General features: G+C 43.1%; 1 protein-coding gene across 1 annotated transcript in view; it reads left to right on the top strand.

The window, feature by feature from the left end:
- The first annotated feature begins 2,633 nt into the window (after positions 1 to 2,633).
- Positions 2,634 to 17,503, top strand: part of LOC106583452 (voltage-dependent calcium channel subunit alpha-2/delta-3) — an 82,594-nt gene continuing 67,724 nt past the window's right edge. Inside the window, exons 1-4 of the mRNA XM_014167636.3 lie at positions 2,634 to 2,992; positions 4,206 to 4,287; positions 8,711 to 8,827; positions 10,908 to 10,967. Of these exons, the coding sequence (XP_014023111.1) occupies positions 2,856 to 2,992; positions 4,206 to 4,287; positions 8,711 to 8,827; positions 10,908 to 10,967 (396 nt within the window). The 5' untranslated portion in view covers positions 2,634 to 2,855. The remainder of the gene's footprint in view (positions 2,993 to 4,205; positions 4,288 to 8,710; positions 8,828 to 10,907; positions 10,968 to 17,503) is intronic.

Raw genomic sequence — 17,503 nt, 5'->3', positions numbered from 1 at the left:
GAGGCTGGCCGGACACAAGAAAGAGTACGTCCATCCTGGTGAGTGACTACTGGACATACAGAGACAAACTCACAATGCAGGAAGCGGTTGTCTACAAAAGCGACAGGGTGGTAGTGCCAGAAACTCTACGCCCGATGATTCTCTCTCGTACCCATGCAGGGCACTCAGGGGTCGAAGCCAGTTTCAGGAAAGCCAGAGACTCAGTATTCTGGACCAACATGAACCAAGAAATGAAACACTTTGTGGCTGTGTGCAGCATATGTAATGCTAATCTACCTAAGCAGCAAAGGAAACACTGCACCCACATGACGTACCAGCACATCCTTGGTCTAAAGTGGGAATGGATCTGCTCACAATAAAGAACGTTCCTTTTTGTATTCTACTACCGTCGCGACGTAGGGCTACTTCAGATTTTTGGGAGGTGGAGAAATGGATTGACACAACAGCCACTTGAATCAATGACTGTTGTAAGCAGCATTTTAGCAGATATGTTAGTGGTGTAGCAATGGATAATGGGCCCCAGTTCATGAGTGAAGACTTTGCTTTGTTTGTAAAAGCCTTGGAGTTCCATCATGTGACCTCCTCACCCTACCACAGTCAGAGTAATGGTAAGGCAGAGTCAGCAGTGAAAATAGCAAAGACTCTTATCACAAATACTATGCACGAAGGCAAAGATGTGTGGCAAGCCATTTTGGCGCGGAGAAATACTCCCACAGAGGGCTTCGGCAGCAGTCCTGTACAGCGCTTAATGTCTAGATGCACCCGCTCTCTGTTGCCAACAGCTCTCAAGCTCCTCGCACCAAAGGTCATTAGAGATGTTCAGGCACACAAACGTGCACGTCAGGACAAGTCAAAACATTACCATAACCAGCATGCAAAAAAATCTGCCTGTAATAAAACAAGGCCAAGCTGTCAGAGTGCTCCTGTCACCTCACGCCAGGGATGCCATATGGAGTCTTGGCACATGCATAGGGCACATCAGCGCAAGGTCATATGAAGTGGAAGTAAAGGGCTGAAAGTATGGAAGGAACCGGAAGGACATACCCCCAGTTCAGGAAAGCATTGGGCACAGGAGGGACACATGGGAAGACTGGGAATATCCTCTGGATGGTGCGGGCAGGACACATAATGAGGAGACGACAAGACCCCACCAGGGCAGTTATCTCTGCTGTTTGTGCCTCCACAATTTGGGGCTCCCGAACTGCACAGCAGTCTAAGGCACTGCATCTAGAGGTCTCACTACAGACTCTGGTTCGATTCCAGGCTGTCTCATAACCAGCCATGATTGGGAGTCCCATAGGGCGGCGCGCAATTGGCCCAGCGTCGTCCAGGTTTGGTCGGGGTAGGCCGTCATTGTAAATAAGAATTTGTTCATAACTGACTTGCCAAGTTAAATAAAGGTTAAATAAAAATAAAATAAATAAAATTTTCAGGAGGCTGTGGAAGAGGAAGGAGAGGCCCTGAGGATCCCAGAGGTGCCCAACGTTCCAGAGGTGCCCGACGTCCCAGAGGTGCCCGACGTCCCAGAGGTGCCCGACGTCCCAGAGGTGCCCAACGTTCCAGAGGTGCCCGACGTCCCAGAGGTGCCCGACGTCCCAGAGGTGCCCGACGTCCCAGAGGTGCCCGACGTCCCTGAGGTGCCCGACGTCCCAGAGGTGCCCGACGTCCCAGAGGTGCCCGACGTCCCAGAGGTGCCCGACGTCCCAGAGGTGCCCGACGTCCCAGAGGTGCCCGACGTCCCAGAGGTGCCCGACGTCCCAGAGGTGCCCAACGTCCCAGAGGTGCCCAACGTCCCAGAGGTGCCCAACGTCCCAGAGGTACCCAACGTCCCAGAGGTGCCCAACGTTCCAGAGGTGCCCAACGTCCCAGAGGTGCCCAACGTCCCAGAGGTACCCAACGTCCCAGAGGTACCCAACGTCCCAGAGGTGCCCAACGTCCCAGAGGTGCCCAACATCCCAGAGGTGCCCAACGTCCCAAAGGTACCCAATATGCTACCAGTGTGACACACTAGGACATGGGCTAACATGTTATGGGGACTATGTCCCTTAAGAGGTGGACAATGACATTTCTTTTTTTATAAAAAATTCAAAACATATTAAAAAAAAATGATAATGTACATAGGTATTTTCACTCTGGTATTAAAATGGTATGAAGTGATCGAGCTAATTATATATGAAAAGGAAGATGTTAAGATAAAGGGCATAATGCCAACCCAGAGATGACACTAGTGGGGCACCAATCTAGGATATATAAACAGGTGCATTATGAATGTCTGATTAGAATGTGGTAACCTGTAACATGTTATACCTGAGTAAAGGATTATGCTTGTATTTTACCTAACTCTCCAATGTGAGTTATTCACATACACAATAACTGTTGGGTCTAATAGTGTTGATGTCCTGGGGCTCTGTGGGGTGTGTTTGTGTTTGTGAACAGAGCCCCAGGACCAGCTTGCTTAGGGGACTCTTCTCCAGGTTCATTTCTCTGTAGGTGATGGCTTTTTAATGGAAGGTTTGGGAATCGCTTCCTCTCAGGTGGTTGTAGAATGTAACAGCTCTTTTTTTTTTATTTAGATCATTAGCGGGTATCGGCCTAATTCTACTCTGCATGCATTATCTCTCTCTCTCTCTCTCTGCCCTCTGGTGGTGAGCGGTTTGTGTCTATGTTCATAGGTCAACGCTCTCTTTCAGCACGCGGGTCCCTTCAGGAGTGACAACTGCCCCCTTGGATGCGGGACTGGCGCGAGGGAGGCACTGATAAATATGTGCCGGTAACAGGGGCTGCCGCTTTTCGCGCTGAGTGCGTTTTCGGGAGTAGAGAGGTACTAGCCATTGTACCAGGATCCGTGGTCGGGAATGCTCGTGAAGATGCTGTGGAATTGGAAGATCCTCGTTTCGCACGTGTGCTGCGCCAGCTTCCTTCTGTTCTGGATTATACTGGGCACGGCAGTGGTGGACGTGATAGGGTCCCAGCAAGGGATTCCTCTCTCAGTGTGAGTGGAGGGTGTCATATCTTAACATTTTAATTACTCAATAGTTACACCACATGTTGTTGAGTTTTTCAGTTAAATTTCCTGAAGTGTGTAAGCAGTAGATTTGTTATAGTAAAAATGATAAACAAGCTGAAAACATCAGCATGTAATAACAATGTAACAACAACTGCATAATACTAATAATAATTAATTGTTGTTATTTATTTATTAGTGTTGGTGTCTAACAAATAATTACCAAAAATAGACTTCTTTACCCTAACCCCAAGTCTGTTGCTGCTATAGATAGATAATATCTGGCATAATAACAGCGTAAGAACAACAAGTCTGTTGCTGCTATAGATAGATAATATCTGGCATAATAACAGCGTAAGAACAACAAGTCTGTTGCTGCTATAGATAGATAATATCTGGCATAATAACAGCGTAAGAACAACAAGTCTGTTGCTGCTATAGATAGATAATATCTGGCATAATAACAGCGTAAGAACAACAAGTCTGTTGCTGCTATAGATAGATAATATCTGGCATAATAACAGCGTAAGAACAACAAATCAATCATATATCATCATATATGACACGGACACACTATTTAAATGTACAGATGTCTTTATCTTAAACTGATTGTTGTCCTTCTTTTAATCAAAATACAGATATGTCCTAAATAACTACTATACAAAACATGACATTAAAACCATGTTCATTAGTCGATGTTAACCCAGAGTGCTGTACTTTGGTCTGCATAGAGACACCACAGTCTACAATGTACAGTTTAAGGAAGACTTTAGCATCATAAACTATCCATTTCTAACACATCATAAACACCAAAGAAACATTAATAAACCGCTACATTGAATGATATCACTTATCTACAATGTAGGTCTAGTGTATTTGACATATTGTTGATGGACACAAATTCAACACATCTCAAAACAATTTATTTCTTATATGAGGGTCTTGTGTTTTTTTAAGAACAGTAGTATCTTCAAGAAAATAGTTTATACTCACACCAGCCATATAACACACAAACAACTTCTAGATTTCCATGGATCTATGATTTCATTTCTTGAGATTTGTTTTGACATTTCTGGTGCAGTTTTTGTATTCTCATTATCTCAGCTGTACATGATTGAAATGTGTGTGTAATGTAACAGAATATCCTGTGTTCATCTGAACTGGTATAATAACAATCTAGAAATGTTCTGTTGGTTTCCAGGGTGAAGTTATGGGCCTCAGCGTTTGGTGGAGAAATTAAATCCATTTCTGCAAAATACTCTGGATCCCAGCTGCTGCAGAAGGTATCTCTTTCTTTCCTCAATCTTAATCTCATTCCTATACATGCACACACAGACACACATACACTGTACGCTGTAATACTGCATTTTCATCTAATGGCTGCTGACACATTTCTGTGTCCCAGCTGAATACTGATGTGTTGTGTATGAAAGGACTCAGGTGTGTGGATCAGAGGCCCATCTCTTCGTGGGGGGGGGGTGTACTGGACACAGCCCATTAACCACAGCACTGTTTCTTCTCTCATCTCATCTCCAGTTCACTCTCTGGAGTAAAGAGTTTCAACCCCAGGATATAAATGTGACAAGGAGACAAATTGAATAAGAGTGTGTTGAGTGTGATGGGCTGTGATGGGTTGGGATGGGCTGGGATGTGCTGGAGGCAATGGGTGGGGTGCAGAGAGAGAGTGGGGAGAAGAGAGAGAGAAAGAGATGGATTTGCAGAAAAAAGCCCCTAAGTGAAAGTAAATGACCACTTGGCAGCAGACATGTGCTCCCGAGTGTGTACAGAGGTTATGGTTTCAACACTACAGCACATTTCATCCAACTGTATGTTGGGTAGGGTTGCAAAATGTGGAACCTTTCCAAAAATTCCCAGGTTTTCCAGAAATCCTGGTTGGAAGATTCGCAGAATCAGAAGGGAATAAGTAGATAATCTAAACCTAATGCTGGACCCAGAGCACTGGCTAGAGTACTGTAAAAGTACAGAGTTTGTGTTATCTTGGCAATATAGGCATTTTGAAGTTCAAGCACTATTTCTACTGTAGTGAACTCACTGAGCACTAATGTGCGTACTTTATGGGAAAGTCTGAGTTAAGCAGACGGATTGAATTAAAACTTGGCCATATGGCCCTATGTGCTTACACCTGAATGTAGACAGTCATTTTATTCCAACAGATTTTATGATAATTTTCCTTCAATTGAGCTTTAATTAAACACTGCATTTAAAAAATATATATATTATTCCAGACTTGCAGCAGTTTGAAATGAGTTTGATTGAAAACCAGAGATTGTCGATGACCACAGATAGAGGAAAACATGGGTCATATTCATTAGTGCACACCGTAATAAACTGTAGCAAAACATTTTGCAACAAAAAACATTTTGCTATGAAAATGAGAGTTTGTTATTTGGACAAGTTCAGGTAGTCCCTCCCTGTTTCAGTCCGTTTGGTTTGTAGTGAATACGACCCTCATATCTTCCATTCATACAGTAAGTGGTCTGTTGTGTAATGTGATTGAGTGTGAAGTCACTGGTGATGAGGAGATACATATCCCCATTTAGCTCTGTTCATCAGCCTCTCATCTGATTATAATGTGGAGCTTAGCTCAGCACCAGGCTGCTGCTGCAATACTCTAACATCCAACACTGTAGCAGTATACGGGTAGTGTGTGTGTGCTTGCGTTTATGTGTTGGATGGGAGTGTCTGCCTACCTTTTGACTGTCTAACGTCCCCAGCTGATCTTGTGTGAGAACAGAACACTCAGAGGTAAAATGTCCCCAGCAGTTGTTTTTCTTTCTGTGTATGTAAGCACTTTCCTCATGTTCCCGTTCACAGATGCATGACTGGTGTAGGACACCTTTCATCCAATCAGCAGACCTCTCCCACTCTGAGGGGCCAGTGAGGCGAGGTGGAGAGAGAGGCACGGCTGGATGGTTTTAGGGCTGATCATTAAGGATGATCATTAGGTGCTCTATTATGGGAAATTAGTAGATTTCCACACAGAGCTGAGCTGCTGTATGGGCAACAGAACAGCAGTACGGATACAGACAGGAGGCTGTGTGTGACTCCTCCTCAGGCTTGGGTTCGGTCAGGCCTCATCTACACATCAGTCATTACCTTAATCAATAAACATCATCAGTTCTGTTGATGGATGGGGTTTAACCTCTCCCTGATGACTGGGGAGGGGCGGGGGAGGGGGCGGGGGAGGAGGGGAGGACAGGCGTGAAATGAACTGTTCCGAGCCACTGCCGGCCCACACTCTTCCTTTCCCTGGGTCTAATTTCACCCCATGTACTGGGATTTGTGTATGTATGTGTGTGTTCTGCTCATCCATTCTCATTTCGACACTAAACCCACCACTGGTGTGCGTGGCCAAAGAGCTCTGTTTTCATATCAACTGACCAAGGCACCGGTTCCAATCCAAGTGCAAATGCCATTTAACAAACTCCAGACATTTCTATCTGTTGGATGACATGAAAACAGAGGTCTTTGGCCACACACACCAGTGGTGGGTTTAGTGTCGAAATGAGAATGGATGAGCAGAAAAGAACCCCATACCTACTGTAAAATATGGTGCTGGATCTTTGATGTTATGGGGTTACTTTGCTTCCATTGGTCCAAGGGGATGCAATTAAGGTCAACAGCATCATGAACTTTACCCAGTGGCCAAAACGCTGGCTGCCTCTGTCAGGAGGTTGAAACTTGGCTGCAAGTGGATCTTCCACCAAGACAATAACCCCAAGCATACATCAAAATCCACAAATCAACTCTCCGAGTATTCTCGTCAGGTATCCCACACGCCAGCCTCTGTAGCGCCGTCTCCTCCTCCTTCGGGGATTTGGGCCTGGTCCAGGATAATCAATGTCTTTCGCCTCTGACTAATTGAAGTAGAAGTCCTCGTCCAAATCAAGGTTAGTGATAGCTGTTCTGATTTCCAGAAGCTCTTTTCGTCATAGGAAACGATGGCGGAAAAATTATGTACGAAACAAGTTAAGATCAGCACAAATAAATACACAAAATAGCACCATCCCTCCAGCACCATTCTCTCACACAGGATGGTGCCAACTGCCAGTGACCATAGCAACAAAATAAACAAACATTATTGACATGCAAAAAAATGATCACTTTCACACCATATGCATGCATAAAAATGTATTTACATGCAACAGAAATTATTTATCAAAAAATCGATTAGAAAACAATTATTTTTAATTGTTAGACGTGACTCTGTAAACTGATGGTGTTAGCCAGCTACCTAGAGTGGGCAAATTGGACATTCTTGCTGAAGTACCACCACGTAGGCCACGTTTTCAACTATGATTGGTCAACAACTACAGCGCCGCTTGAAAAATAGAGCAGAATTATATTTTATACGGCTCGGTTTAACGGCTTCCACAGGCACGAACACCGCCGACCCCTCCGTCTGGGAAGAATTTCACCCCCCCTCGGCTTCATCGGAAATGAATGGGCCACCCCGGTCACCGCATGCTGTCTGTTGGTGCCTTTATCCTCAAGGTGAGGTATTGAAAAGTATTTAAAACAGGGCTGTCAATACTTTTTCACCCATACCTTTTTGAGAAAAACAATTATTTTTTGTTAAACCAAAACTCTCTCTGAGCAATTGTATTAGTATGAAATAATATAATTTCCCTATTTTTTAGCATACATTTATTTAGCATACATTTATTTAGCATACATTTATTTAGCATACATTGCTAGGTATTTGAATTATTTATTTTATACAGTCATTTTTGCACATCTTTATCAAGGGTATAAATAATTACGAACCCCAGTGTGTGTCTGCATGCGTGTGCGCATGTGTGTGTGTGTGTGCGTGTGCGTGTGTGTGTGCGTGTGCGTGTGCGTGTGTGTGTGTGTGTGTGTGTGTGTGTGAGGGACGTGAGAGACATGCAGGTTATATTCGGATTATTATTTTGTGTGACTGTGTGTTTTTTGTTGTTGTGTATGTTATGTTCTATTCTCTTTGTGTGTTCTGTTGGGCTTTGTTCTGTCAGTGCAGGTGCAGTGTATCCTGCAGGCTCAGCATTATGTGAAGTGTAGTTCATTATCCAGAAGCGCCCATGCCTGACACGTTATTATCTTTCTCCCATGCTTTGACTGCATTTCAATTACCCTCCAACCGTGCGTGGCATTCACTTCCAGGCCCGCCCACAGCCCACCCAGCAGCCAATCAGAGCCAGAGCCACAGCTTGTCAGCCAAGATAAAGCCTATCAATCATATAATAAAACAGGATACGTTTTATCAGCCAATCATCTGAGGGTTGTCAGCCCTTCTCAGATACATGGGAGGGAGTGTTACATTGGACTCTGCTGGTTCCAGAGGTGCAGGGCTATGAAAGCTAATGGATTTTTCTGTGTGTGTGTGTGTGTGTGTGTGTGTGTGTGTGTGTGTGTGTGTGTGTGTGTGTGTGTGTGTGTGTGTGTGTGTGTGTGTGTGTGTGTGTGTGTGTGTGTGTGTGTGTGTGGAATTAACAGATAGAACAAAGGTTCACCTTCTCTGTTACTAAAACACAGAGCTCATTGACTTAACCCACCCAATAAAACCCATTGACATGAGATGTGTATTCGAAGTGTTCATGTGATCCTCTGTGACACACTCACTCTGAATTTCTCAAACACCAGCTGATGATTAATTCAGCATCAAACTATTAGAGAGTTACAACGTATTTTCTCTTCCATTTACAGAAATATAAAGAATTGGAAAAGTCTGTCCGAGTGGAAGAAATTGATGGCATGAAAGTGGTCAAAAATCTATCGAAGAAGATGGAGGAGATGTTCCGTAAGAAAAAGGAGGCCATTCGGGTACATTTACCGCCGTATCTTTCCTTTTATCTCCCCTTCATTAGGCTGTGATTTCTGGAAGTAGGCCTCATTTAGACTGCTGACAAGAGGAGACTTTAAATATCTAAAAATGATCAACAAAATATCTAGATGTAGTATTATAATTAGTATTATCACATTTAGGAGCATCTTTAGCATTTTAATTAGGCCTATCCATGACCATGAATGAAGCTGTTATAACCAATTGTAAGCTGGTGGCCATATATATCAACGGTTAGAAATGTATATTTCGATTTTATTCCTCAAGCTTTCTGCTTGGTGGGCATTGTCGCATTTTATCCAGCAGCGGTATGCTATTTAATACAATCCCTCTCCTGTGACGGCATTCTCATGAGACAAATATAGCCGTTGGACATTTGTATTTGGCCTGAGAGGAGAGGTGCAAGTAGCCTATTTTAATAGTTAAGCTGGTGTGAGATGATAGCGTTTATCTCGCACCGCCAGATCTCACTGCGCTGTACGGTATTACCTGCGTGGTTGTAATTCTACAGTGTGGGCCCATTTGCTTTTATCATTCTCTATTTATTAGGCAGTATTTTAATGTATATTATTACAGTGCTGTAAATTGGAAAAATGGTTTCGATGTGAACAAACTAAAATGATTTGAAAGCACAGCATTGCCGAGGTCGATTTCGACAGATGCAAATGATAAAAATCACATTCGTTGACTTCTTTTGTTATTGCTTAGGCTGAAGGAAATAACTGATATCTCTCAATTGGCAACAATTAAATTGACATATCCAATTAACGAAATTCCGATTGTCACCAATGACATTAGGCTATAGGCTACCAGTGCCGTGGGGTAGGCCTATTGGAAATGAAAATGAATATAAAACAATTACAATGTAGCCTAATTCGTGTTTATGATATTGATCTAGTCCTTCTGAGCCTTGAATATTTTTAGAGTGGTATGGCTACCTGTTTTGAAATTCACTTTCGTTAATAATACTTATTTGACATGGTTTGAAATACCTTCCCAGCAAATGTTGGCTTCTTCTTCCCCCCAAAAAAGAAATAGCCCTAGAGAAAAAGCCTTTGAGCGCCTCCTTGTTACAATAGCCTATGTCTATTGTTAACGACAGCATCTAAGACTGAAACGCCAAACGTATGAACATAAATTAAGTTTAAATCTCACACAAGCGTTTGCTGTTTGAGTTGCAGCTATTTTTTGACATGCTCGACAGTTATTAATTACGTGTTCCAGAATGGTGATGATGACTGAAGAAGCCTAGGTGTTAAGGCGGCATTTCTTCCACAACACGCAGGCAAGCACATTTCAGAGGGGAATATTGTAGAGGTTATTGCGTGTGGTGGGTTACAGTTCTACACTGGGCCAAGCTAATCAATCATTTCACTCACTGCACTCGCATATTTCTGTGCGTGGCCTTGCTAGGCAGAACTATAGGCCTACAGTAACCTATGTGATGAGAATGTTTTACCACATTATTGTTGTATGCCTATTGGTATGATTTTCATGTTTTTTTCGAGGCAAGAGCATCCTTTGTTGGAGGCAGGTAATTGATAGGCTGAGCACAGTGCTTAGTGCTAAATACTAAATAACATAAAATCCTTTAACAGTTGATGTATAACTCTATCATTATTCGTTTTGGAAAATATCATTTAAGTGTGGAAACATTGATTGAATACTGTAAGATGTCAAAGGTCCTTGACTAGACATTCTGTCCATCCCAGCTACCATTTACATTACTTGGCTTGGGCTGTTCTGTGGCCAGAGCACCAGGAGTAGAGCAAGCTCATGTCTCTGTGCTCCACACAGCTATGCAGGTAGGCAGGCAGGGCCATTCCTCAGCCCTCATGTCTCTGGTTCTCTGTTACAGCAGATTGACTGCCTCCCTGCAGCAGGCTAGCTGGAACTATAGGAGCCACTGAGATGCTCTGACATTGTGTCAGGTCTTAAAACACCCTTGATCATGGGGGATGGGTTGGAGTTGAGCTAGTGTGTTGATGCTTCCCCTCTGTCCTTCCCCCTCCCTATCTCATCCCCCCTTATGTCCCCCTCCCCTTTCTCCCCCCCCTTCAGAGGCTGGTGGAGGCAGCAGAAGAGGCACATCTACAGCACGAGGAAAACCCGGAGCTGCAGGTGAGAGGGGCTGGGGAGGGACGGGGGAGGGGGAGGGGGGGGCAAGATAAGATGGTGTGTAGATGACAGAGACAGTAAGTAGCATAATATCCAGAAGAGAAAGTGAGAGATATAAAATAAGGGATAGTCTATGACAAGGTGATAGAAGGGGTAGTCTATGACAAGGTGATAGTGATAGAAGGGGTAGTCTATGACAAGGTGATAGAAGGGGTAGTCTATGACAAGGTGATAGAAGGGGTAGTCTATGACAAGGTGATATAAGGGGTAGTCTATGACAAGGTGATAGTGATAGAAGCGGTAGTCTATGACAAGGTGATAGAAGGGGTAGTCTATGACAAGGTGATAGAAGGGGTAGTCTATGTCAAGGTGATATAAGGGGTAGTCTATGACAAGGTGATAGAAGGGATAGTCTATGACAAGGTGATAGAAGGGGTAGTCTATGACAAGGTGATAGAAGGGATAGTCTATGACAAGGTGATAGAAGGGGTAGTCTATGACAAGGTGATAGAAGGGATAGTCTATGACAAGGTGATAGAAGGGGTAGTCTATGACAAGGTGATAGAAGGGGTAGTCTATGACAAGGTGATAGAAGGGGTAGTCTATGACAAGGTGATAGTGATAGAAGGGGTAGTCTATGACAAGGTGATAGTGATAGAAGGGGTAGTCTATGACAAGGTGATAGAAGGGGTAGTCTATGACAAGGTGATAGAAGGGATAGTCTATGACAAGGTGATAGAAGGGGTAGTCTATGACAAGGTGATAGAAGGGGTAGTCTATGACAAGGTGATAGTGATAGAAGGGGTAGTCTATGACAAGGTGATAGAAGGGGTAGTCTATGACAAGGTGATATAAGGGATAGTCTATGACAAGGTGATAGAAGGGATAGTCTATGACAAGGTGATAGAAGGGGTAGTCTATGACAAGGTGATAGAAGGGGTAGTCTATGACAAGGTGATATAAGGGGTAGTCTATGACAAGGTGATAGTGATAGAAGCGGTAGTCTATGACAAGGTGATAGAAGGGATAGTCTATGACAAGGTGATATAAGGGATAGTCTATGACAAGGTGATAGAAGGGATAGTCTATGACAAGGTGATAGAAGGGATAGTCTATGACAAGGTGATAGAAGGGGTAGTCTATGACAAGGTGATAGAAGGGGTAGTCTATGACAAGGTGATAGAAGGGGTAGTCTATGACAAGGTGATAGAAGGGGTAGTCTATGACAAGGTGATAGAAGGGGTAGTCTATGACAAGGTGATAGAAGGGGTAGTCTATGACAAGGTGATAGAAGGGATAGTCTATGACAAGGTGATAGAAGGGGTAGTCTATGACAAGGTGATAGAAGGGATAGTCTATGACAAGGTGATAGAAGGGGTAGTCTATGACAAGGTGATAGAAGGGGTAGTCTATGACAAGGTGATATAAGGGATAGTCTATGACAAGGTGATAGAAGGGGTAGTCTATGACAAGGTGATAGAAGGGATAGTCTATGACAAGGTGATAGAAGGGATAGTCTATGACAAGGTGATAGAAGGGGTAGTCTATGACAAGGTGATAGAAGGGATAGTCTATGACAAGGTGATAGAAGGGGTAGTCTATGACAAGGTGATAGAAGGGGTAGTCTATGACAAGGTGATAGAAGGGGTAGTCTATGACAAGGTGATAGAAGGGGTAGTCTATGACAAGGTGATATAAGGGATAGTCTATGACAAGGTGATAGAAGGGGTAGTCTATGACAAGGTGATAGAAGGGGTAGTCTATGACAAGGTGATATAAGGGATAGTCTATGACAAGGTGATAGAAGGGGTAGTCTATGACAAGGTGATAGAAGGGGTAGTCTATGACAAGGTGATATAAGGGATAGTCTATGACAAGGTGATAGAAGGGGTAGTCTATGACAAGGTGATAGAAGGGATAGTCTATGACAAGGTGATAGAAGGGGTAGTCTATGACAAGGTGATAGAAGGGGTAGTCTATGACAAGGTGATAGAAGGGGTAGTCTATGACAAGGTGATAGAAGGGATTACGGACAGTATAGTGGCTGTTGGCATTGGCAGTGTCCTTCATGTTAATACCCTGTCACAGTGGTGATACATAATGCCTCTTTAATAAGCAACGCTGTATAGAACGCCATACCATGCTGCGGCTGGTAACTCACACTGATTGTTTTAAAGCGTAAGCATCATTCACAAGTAGCCTGCGAACCTGACACTGTTGAAGAGGGAGTGGCTTCAATTTCAGTAAACTGCCATTGGAAAGAACACGATCCAAGTGTAAATTCAGCACCATGGTCAGCGCCCACTGACAACCACACTGGAATCAGATTATATTACAATGCACTTATACCATTACATATCTGCACCATTAACAATAATGAGGTACTTTTTCTTTTCCTGAATGCAATCTCGCACCCAAGGAATGCTGGTGTTATCTTCTAACACATCACCAAGCATAGTGCTATAAATAGTACACTGATATGAAGAGTGATACAACACAGCAAAATGATTGGATGTCATGCAACAACAATCAGCTTTGTCTTTGTTTTATTTCAACTTCATACATGAAAAATTCATCCATCCTCATACTTTATAAAATATAAGAGAATATAATATTCCCACTGTGTGTGCTGCGGTAGGTGTTCAGGTGTTGTTCCCATGCCCGTGTGTGTTACAACCCAGCCCAGCGCACAGCCACTGTGCTCAATCTTTAAAGGACATTATACAGCTGTTATTGCTGGATTCTTTTTCCTTTTCTTTGGTGCAGTGAGCCTCCTCTTCCTATGCAGTGGAATTGCAGTAATTCTGTCACACTGAGAATGTACAGGACCTTCTCCCCTCCCTCCTTCCTTCTTTCATTCCTTCTCTCTCTTTTTCACTCTTTCTCTTCCTTCCTTCCTCCCTCCCTCCCTCATTTTTTTCTCTCTCCCTCTTTCCCTCTTTCTCCCTCCCTCACTCCTTTTCTGTCTCTTTCTCTATTCCTCTCTCCTGCTTTCTTTCTTTCTCTCTCTCTCTCTCTCTCTCCATTTCTCCCTCCCTCTTTCCAGTAGACAAAGATAAATGGAACTCTTATGCACAGTGCATTGTTCCACTTTTCTTCTTGAAGATTGGAAACTCACTCGGGCAACAAATCACTTGTCGCCACCCAGTTAATAGCTGCACTTACATCATATGAATACATTGTGATCACCCCATAGTTTGCAGGTTTCTCTGGTGATTATATTAACACATTGGAAGAAGGTGGATAAGGTCATTATTACCATTATAGGACAGAATTTTGGTCTCAATATTTCAATGTTGTTATCCTTCATTACTCTGCACTTATTTTTATTTATTTATTTCACCTTTATTTAACCAGGTAGGCAAGTTGAGAACAAGTTCCCATTTACAACTGCGACCTGGCCAATTTAACAATCAACTACAGAATCACTGTGACCAGATGATTATGTATGTTCATTTCTCTGGTGATATTCATCTTCTTTATAACAATGCCATTATGTATCCCACAACACATTATTGTATTGTTGTATGATTTAAGAGCATATTGTCATTGAGCAAATGGTTTCCTGTTTTTTGGGAGTGTTATATTTAGATCTACTGTAAGCTACACATTTACAGTATAGGCCTACACGTTTACACTATATGCTAAACATGCATAATAAGCTTTATAACTCATTTTCACAGTTTTGAAGGCTATTACTGTGATTGTTAGATATTTTAGTGCATACATAACAGGGTTACTATTTTAGAGAATAATTATTTACTAATATTTAAAATGGTGACCAAATTCATCAATTTTTAATAGCTATACAGTAGCCTAAGCCGAATAATGTGCATCGATAAAAACACAATATTTCGTTCTTTCCTTTAGGCTCTATTCAGACTAGTTATTTTACAGTGAACTTGCTAAAACTTAATGCCCGCATTTTCATTGTAAAATCCTAACGCCTATTCTTTATTGTAAAAATGTAGGGTAGGCCTACTTCGCAGCCCCCCGTCTCTCTAGAAAACTGTTAAAATATTTGCAGAATTGCTCATCTTTAATACAAAAATTCTACAGTATACCATATTTTTTTCTTCGATGCTCAATGTTGTCACTATGACGTGCAAAAAGGGACTCTGATATAGGCTATGCTTATCAGCAAATGTAGCCAGACTTTTAAATAGTAAACTATTCTGCTGCTTACAAAACACGGTTCTCCTCTTTAACAATAAAACTTCAATTGCGGAGACCCATCGATTATAGAATAAACTTCAATACGACAGTGAAAATACATTATTATTTGAGCATATTTTGCGGGATCTGTTATCGATAGTATATGAGCGGAAACAGAGAGAGTTCACCTTGCGGTATACCACGCTGTCACACACATCACCTGTACGCCCTTGAACCCTGTATAGCCCAACACTGGTTAATGTAAAACACAGCACCGTCTTAAAATGAGACAGAGACTAGATAAGAGAGAACCCACCGTATCACGTCGAAGTCTTGGCCCGGGAAATGGTGCGTGAAAAATGCATGGTGTCAAAACTGCAAGCTGTTATTAAATGATGCGTCAGAGTTTGATGTTATAAAATGATCTGATATCCTCAGGTAGAACTCTAAAGTAGCCGAATTTTCGTCATTTTTAATTTCCACTCGATAAAGTGTATATAGTTTTATGTTGGTTTCAACATAAAAAATACCTAAAGAGAATCAAATTGAAGTCAAATGACTTATAACTGGAAAATAATATTATAGCATGTGCCTGTATAAGTAGTGTAAATACTTGTATTAATCTACAGTAGCTCTCAACAGCTTTCTGTGCGTTCTTTTTTTACCACCAGTATTTGTTCAACGTTTGTGTTAAGTATGTTACTATGCAGACTAGTCTCAGTGATGTCTACAAAGAGTCATTCTGGCTGCCTGAAGGTCAGTCTGAGGATCAAAGGGTCAGTATGGAGAAATTGGGCTGGACTACTCTGTCATAGGTGGTACATTGACCTCCAAAGAGGTCCAGTAAGACCCATTGCAGTTCAAATTTCAAAAGGCACTTGCACATCTGAGCTATCTTTGTTGCAGGTGCATTGTAACAGCTGAATAACATGAGAAAAAAGAAGAAACTCACACACTGCTCTTTAATAAGCTTTACGTAGCAAGCTCAATCAGCCTGGGTTTAAATCAGTTATACCCATTTCACACTACTGAAACAAGCCAAGCCATGCCAAACTGTAGTCTTCCTGACCTTGTTATGCATCCATCCCATAGTTTCTGCATGGAACCGTGCTTGCAAGGACATTGTGAAAAATTCAGGGTTGAGGGTATTAGACCCACAAGCAACTACCTATTCAGCCAGCCCTGGTACGGTAGGCCCCGTCTCGCTGCAGCAGTGGTGTACAGTAACCTACAGTAAGAACCAATGGAGCACCTCGGCCGTGGAGCCGCAGTGTCCCCTGTCTGGCCTGGCCTGCTCTACACTACCGTAATAACCCTGCTGATGGTTAACTGGCCTCTCTCTCTACAGTCCTATCACTTCTGCTGAGCATGCACGTTCCTCTCCTCCCTCCTTCCTCCCCTCCTACCTTCCTCGGCCCGTCAGAGGGGCGCCCACGCGTGGTATGAGCTGTCAGGCCCTGCTTTATGGTGATGCCCGTGTGGCCTCCCCCAAGTACGCCACAGAGTCCATCACACCCCCCCCCCCCCCCCCCCTACTCCTCTCCCTCCCTCCCTGCTTCTCCCCAAGCCCTTCACTGGCAAACAGGGCCAGTCAGTCCAGAGCCAGGCTGCTTAGATAGAATGAAAGAGTCTCTCCTTTAAGCTGGTCCAGGGGTTCAGCACTGTGAAGAACAGGCCAATCACAAAGCAGAGTTACACTTCAGAGAAGTCTGATTGTTCTCTTAATTAACCCCATCGTCCAGACAGAGAGCTGAGCAGCACAGCTCACCTCCACTGCTAGACTGCTGCGCTGTAACCTCCACTTCATTTTAAAAATGTTTAGCTTGACTCTAGTTCCGAGTGGCGCAGCGGTCTAAGGCACCTCATCTCCGTGCAAGAGGTGTCACTAGAGTCACCCTGGTTCAGCGGTCTAAGGCACTGCATCTCAGTGTAAGAGGTGTCACTACAGTCCCTGGTTCAAATCCAGGCTGTATCACATCTGGCCGTAATTGGGAGTCCCATAAGGCGGCGCATAATTGGCCCAGGTTTGGCCAGGGTAGGCTGTCATTGTAAATAAGAATTTGTTGTCAACTGACTTGCCTAGTTAAATAAATAAAAAATAGTTAGTGTATAAATACGGTGTCTAAGTGCAGTTGTAATGTATTTTGACCTCATTAATAAGGATATCCCTTTATGTAACACTTTGTGTTTTTCTCATCAGGGTCTGGGTGGTCAAGACAAATACAGTACCACTTGATAGCCACGAGGCTATTGAAACTGATGGTGGAGTTGGATGTTAACTCTCTGTTGTTTTCCTCCACAGTATGAGTACTTCAACACAGTGCTGATTAACAATGTGGATGTTAACTCTCTGTTGTTTTCCTCCCCAGTATGAGTACTTCAAC

This window comes from Salmo salar, chromosome 22, assembly GCF_965601325.2.
Source record: "Salmo salar chromosome 22, fSalSal1, whole genome shotgun sequence".
NCBI classification, from domain to species: Eukaryota; Metazoa; Chordata; class Actinopteri; order Salmoniformes; family Salmonidae; genus Salmo; species Salmo salar.
The sequence above is the reverse complement of the archived record's forward strand: the minus strand, read 5'-3'. Positions and strand labels throughout refer to the sequence as shown.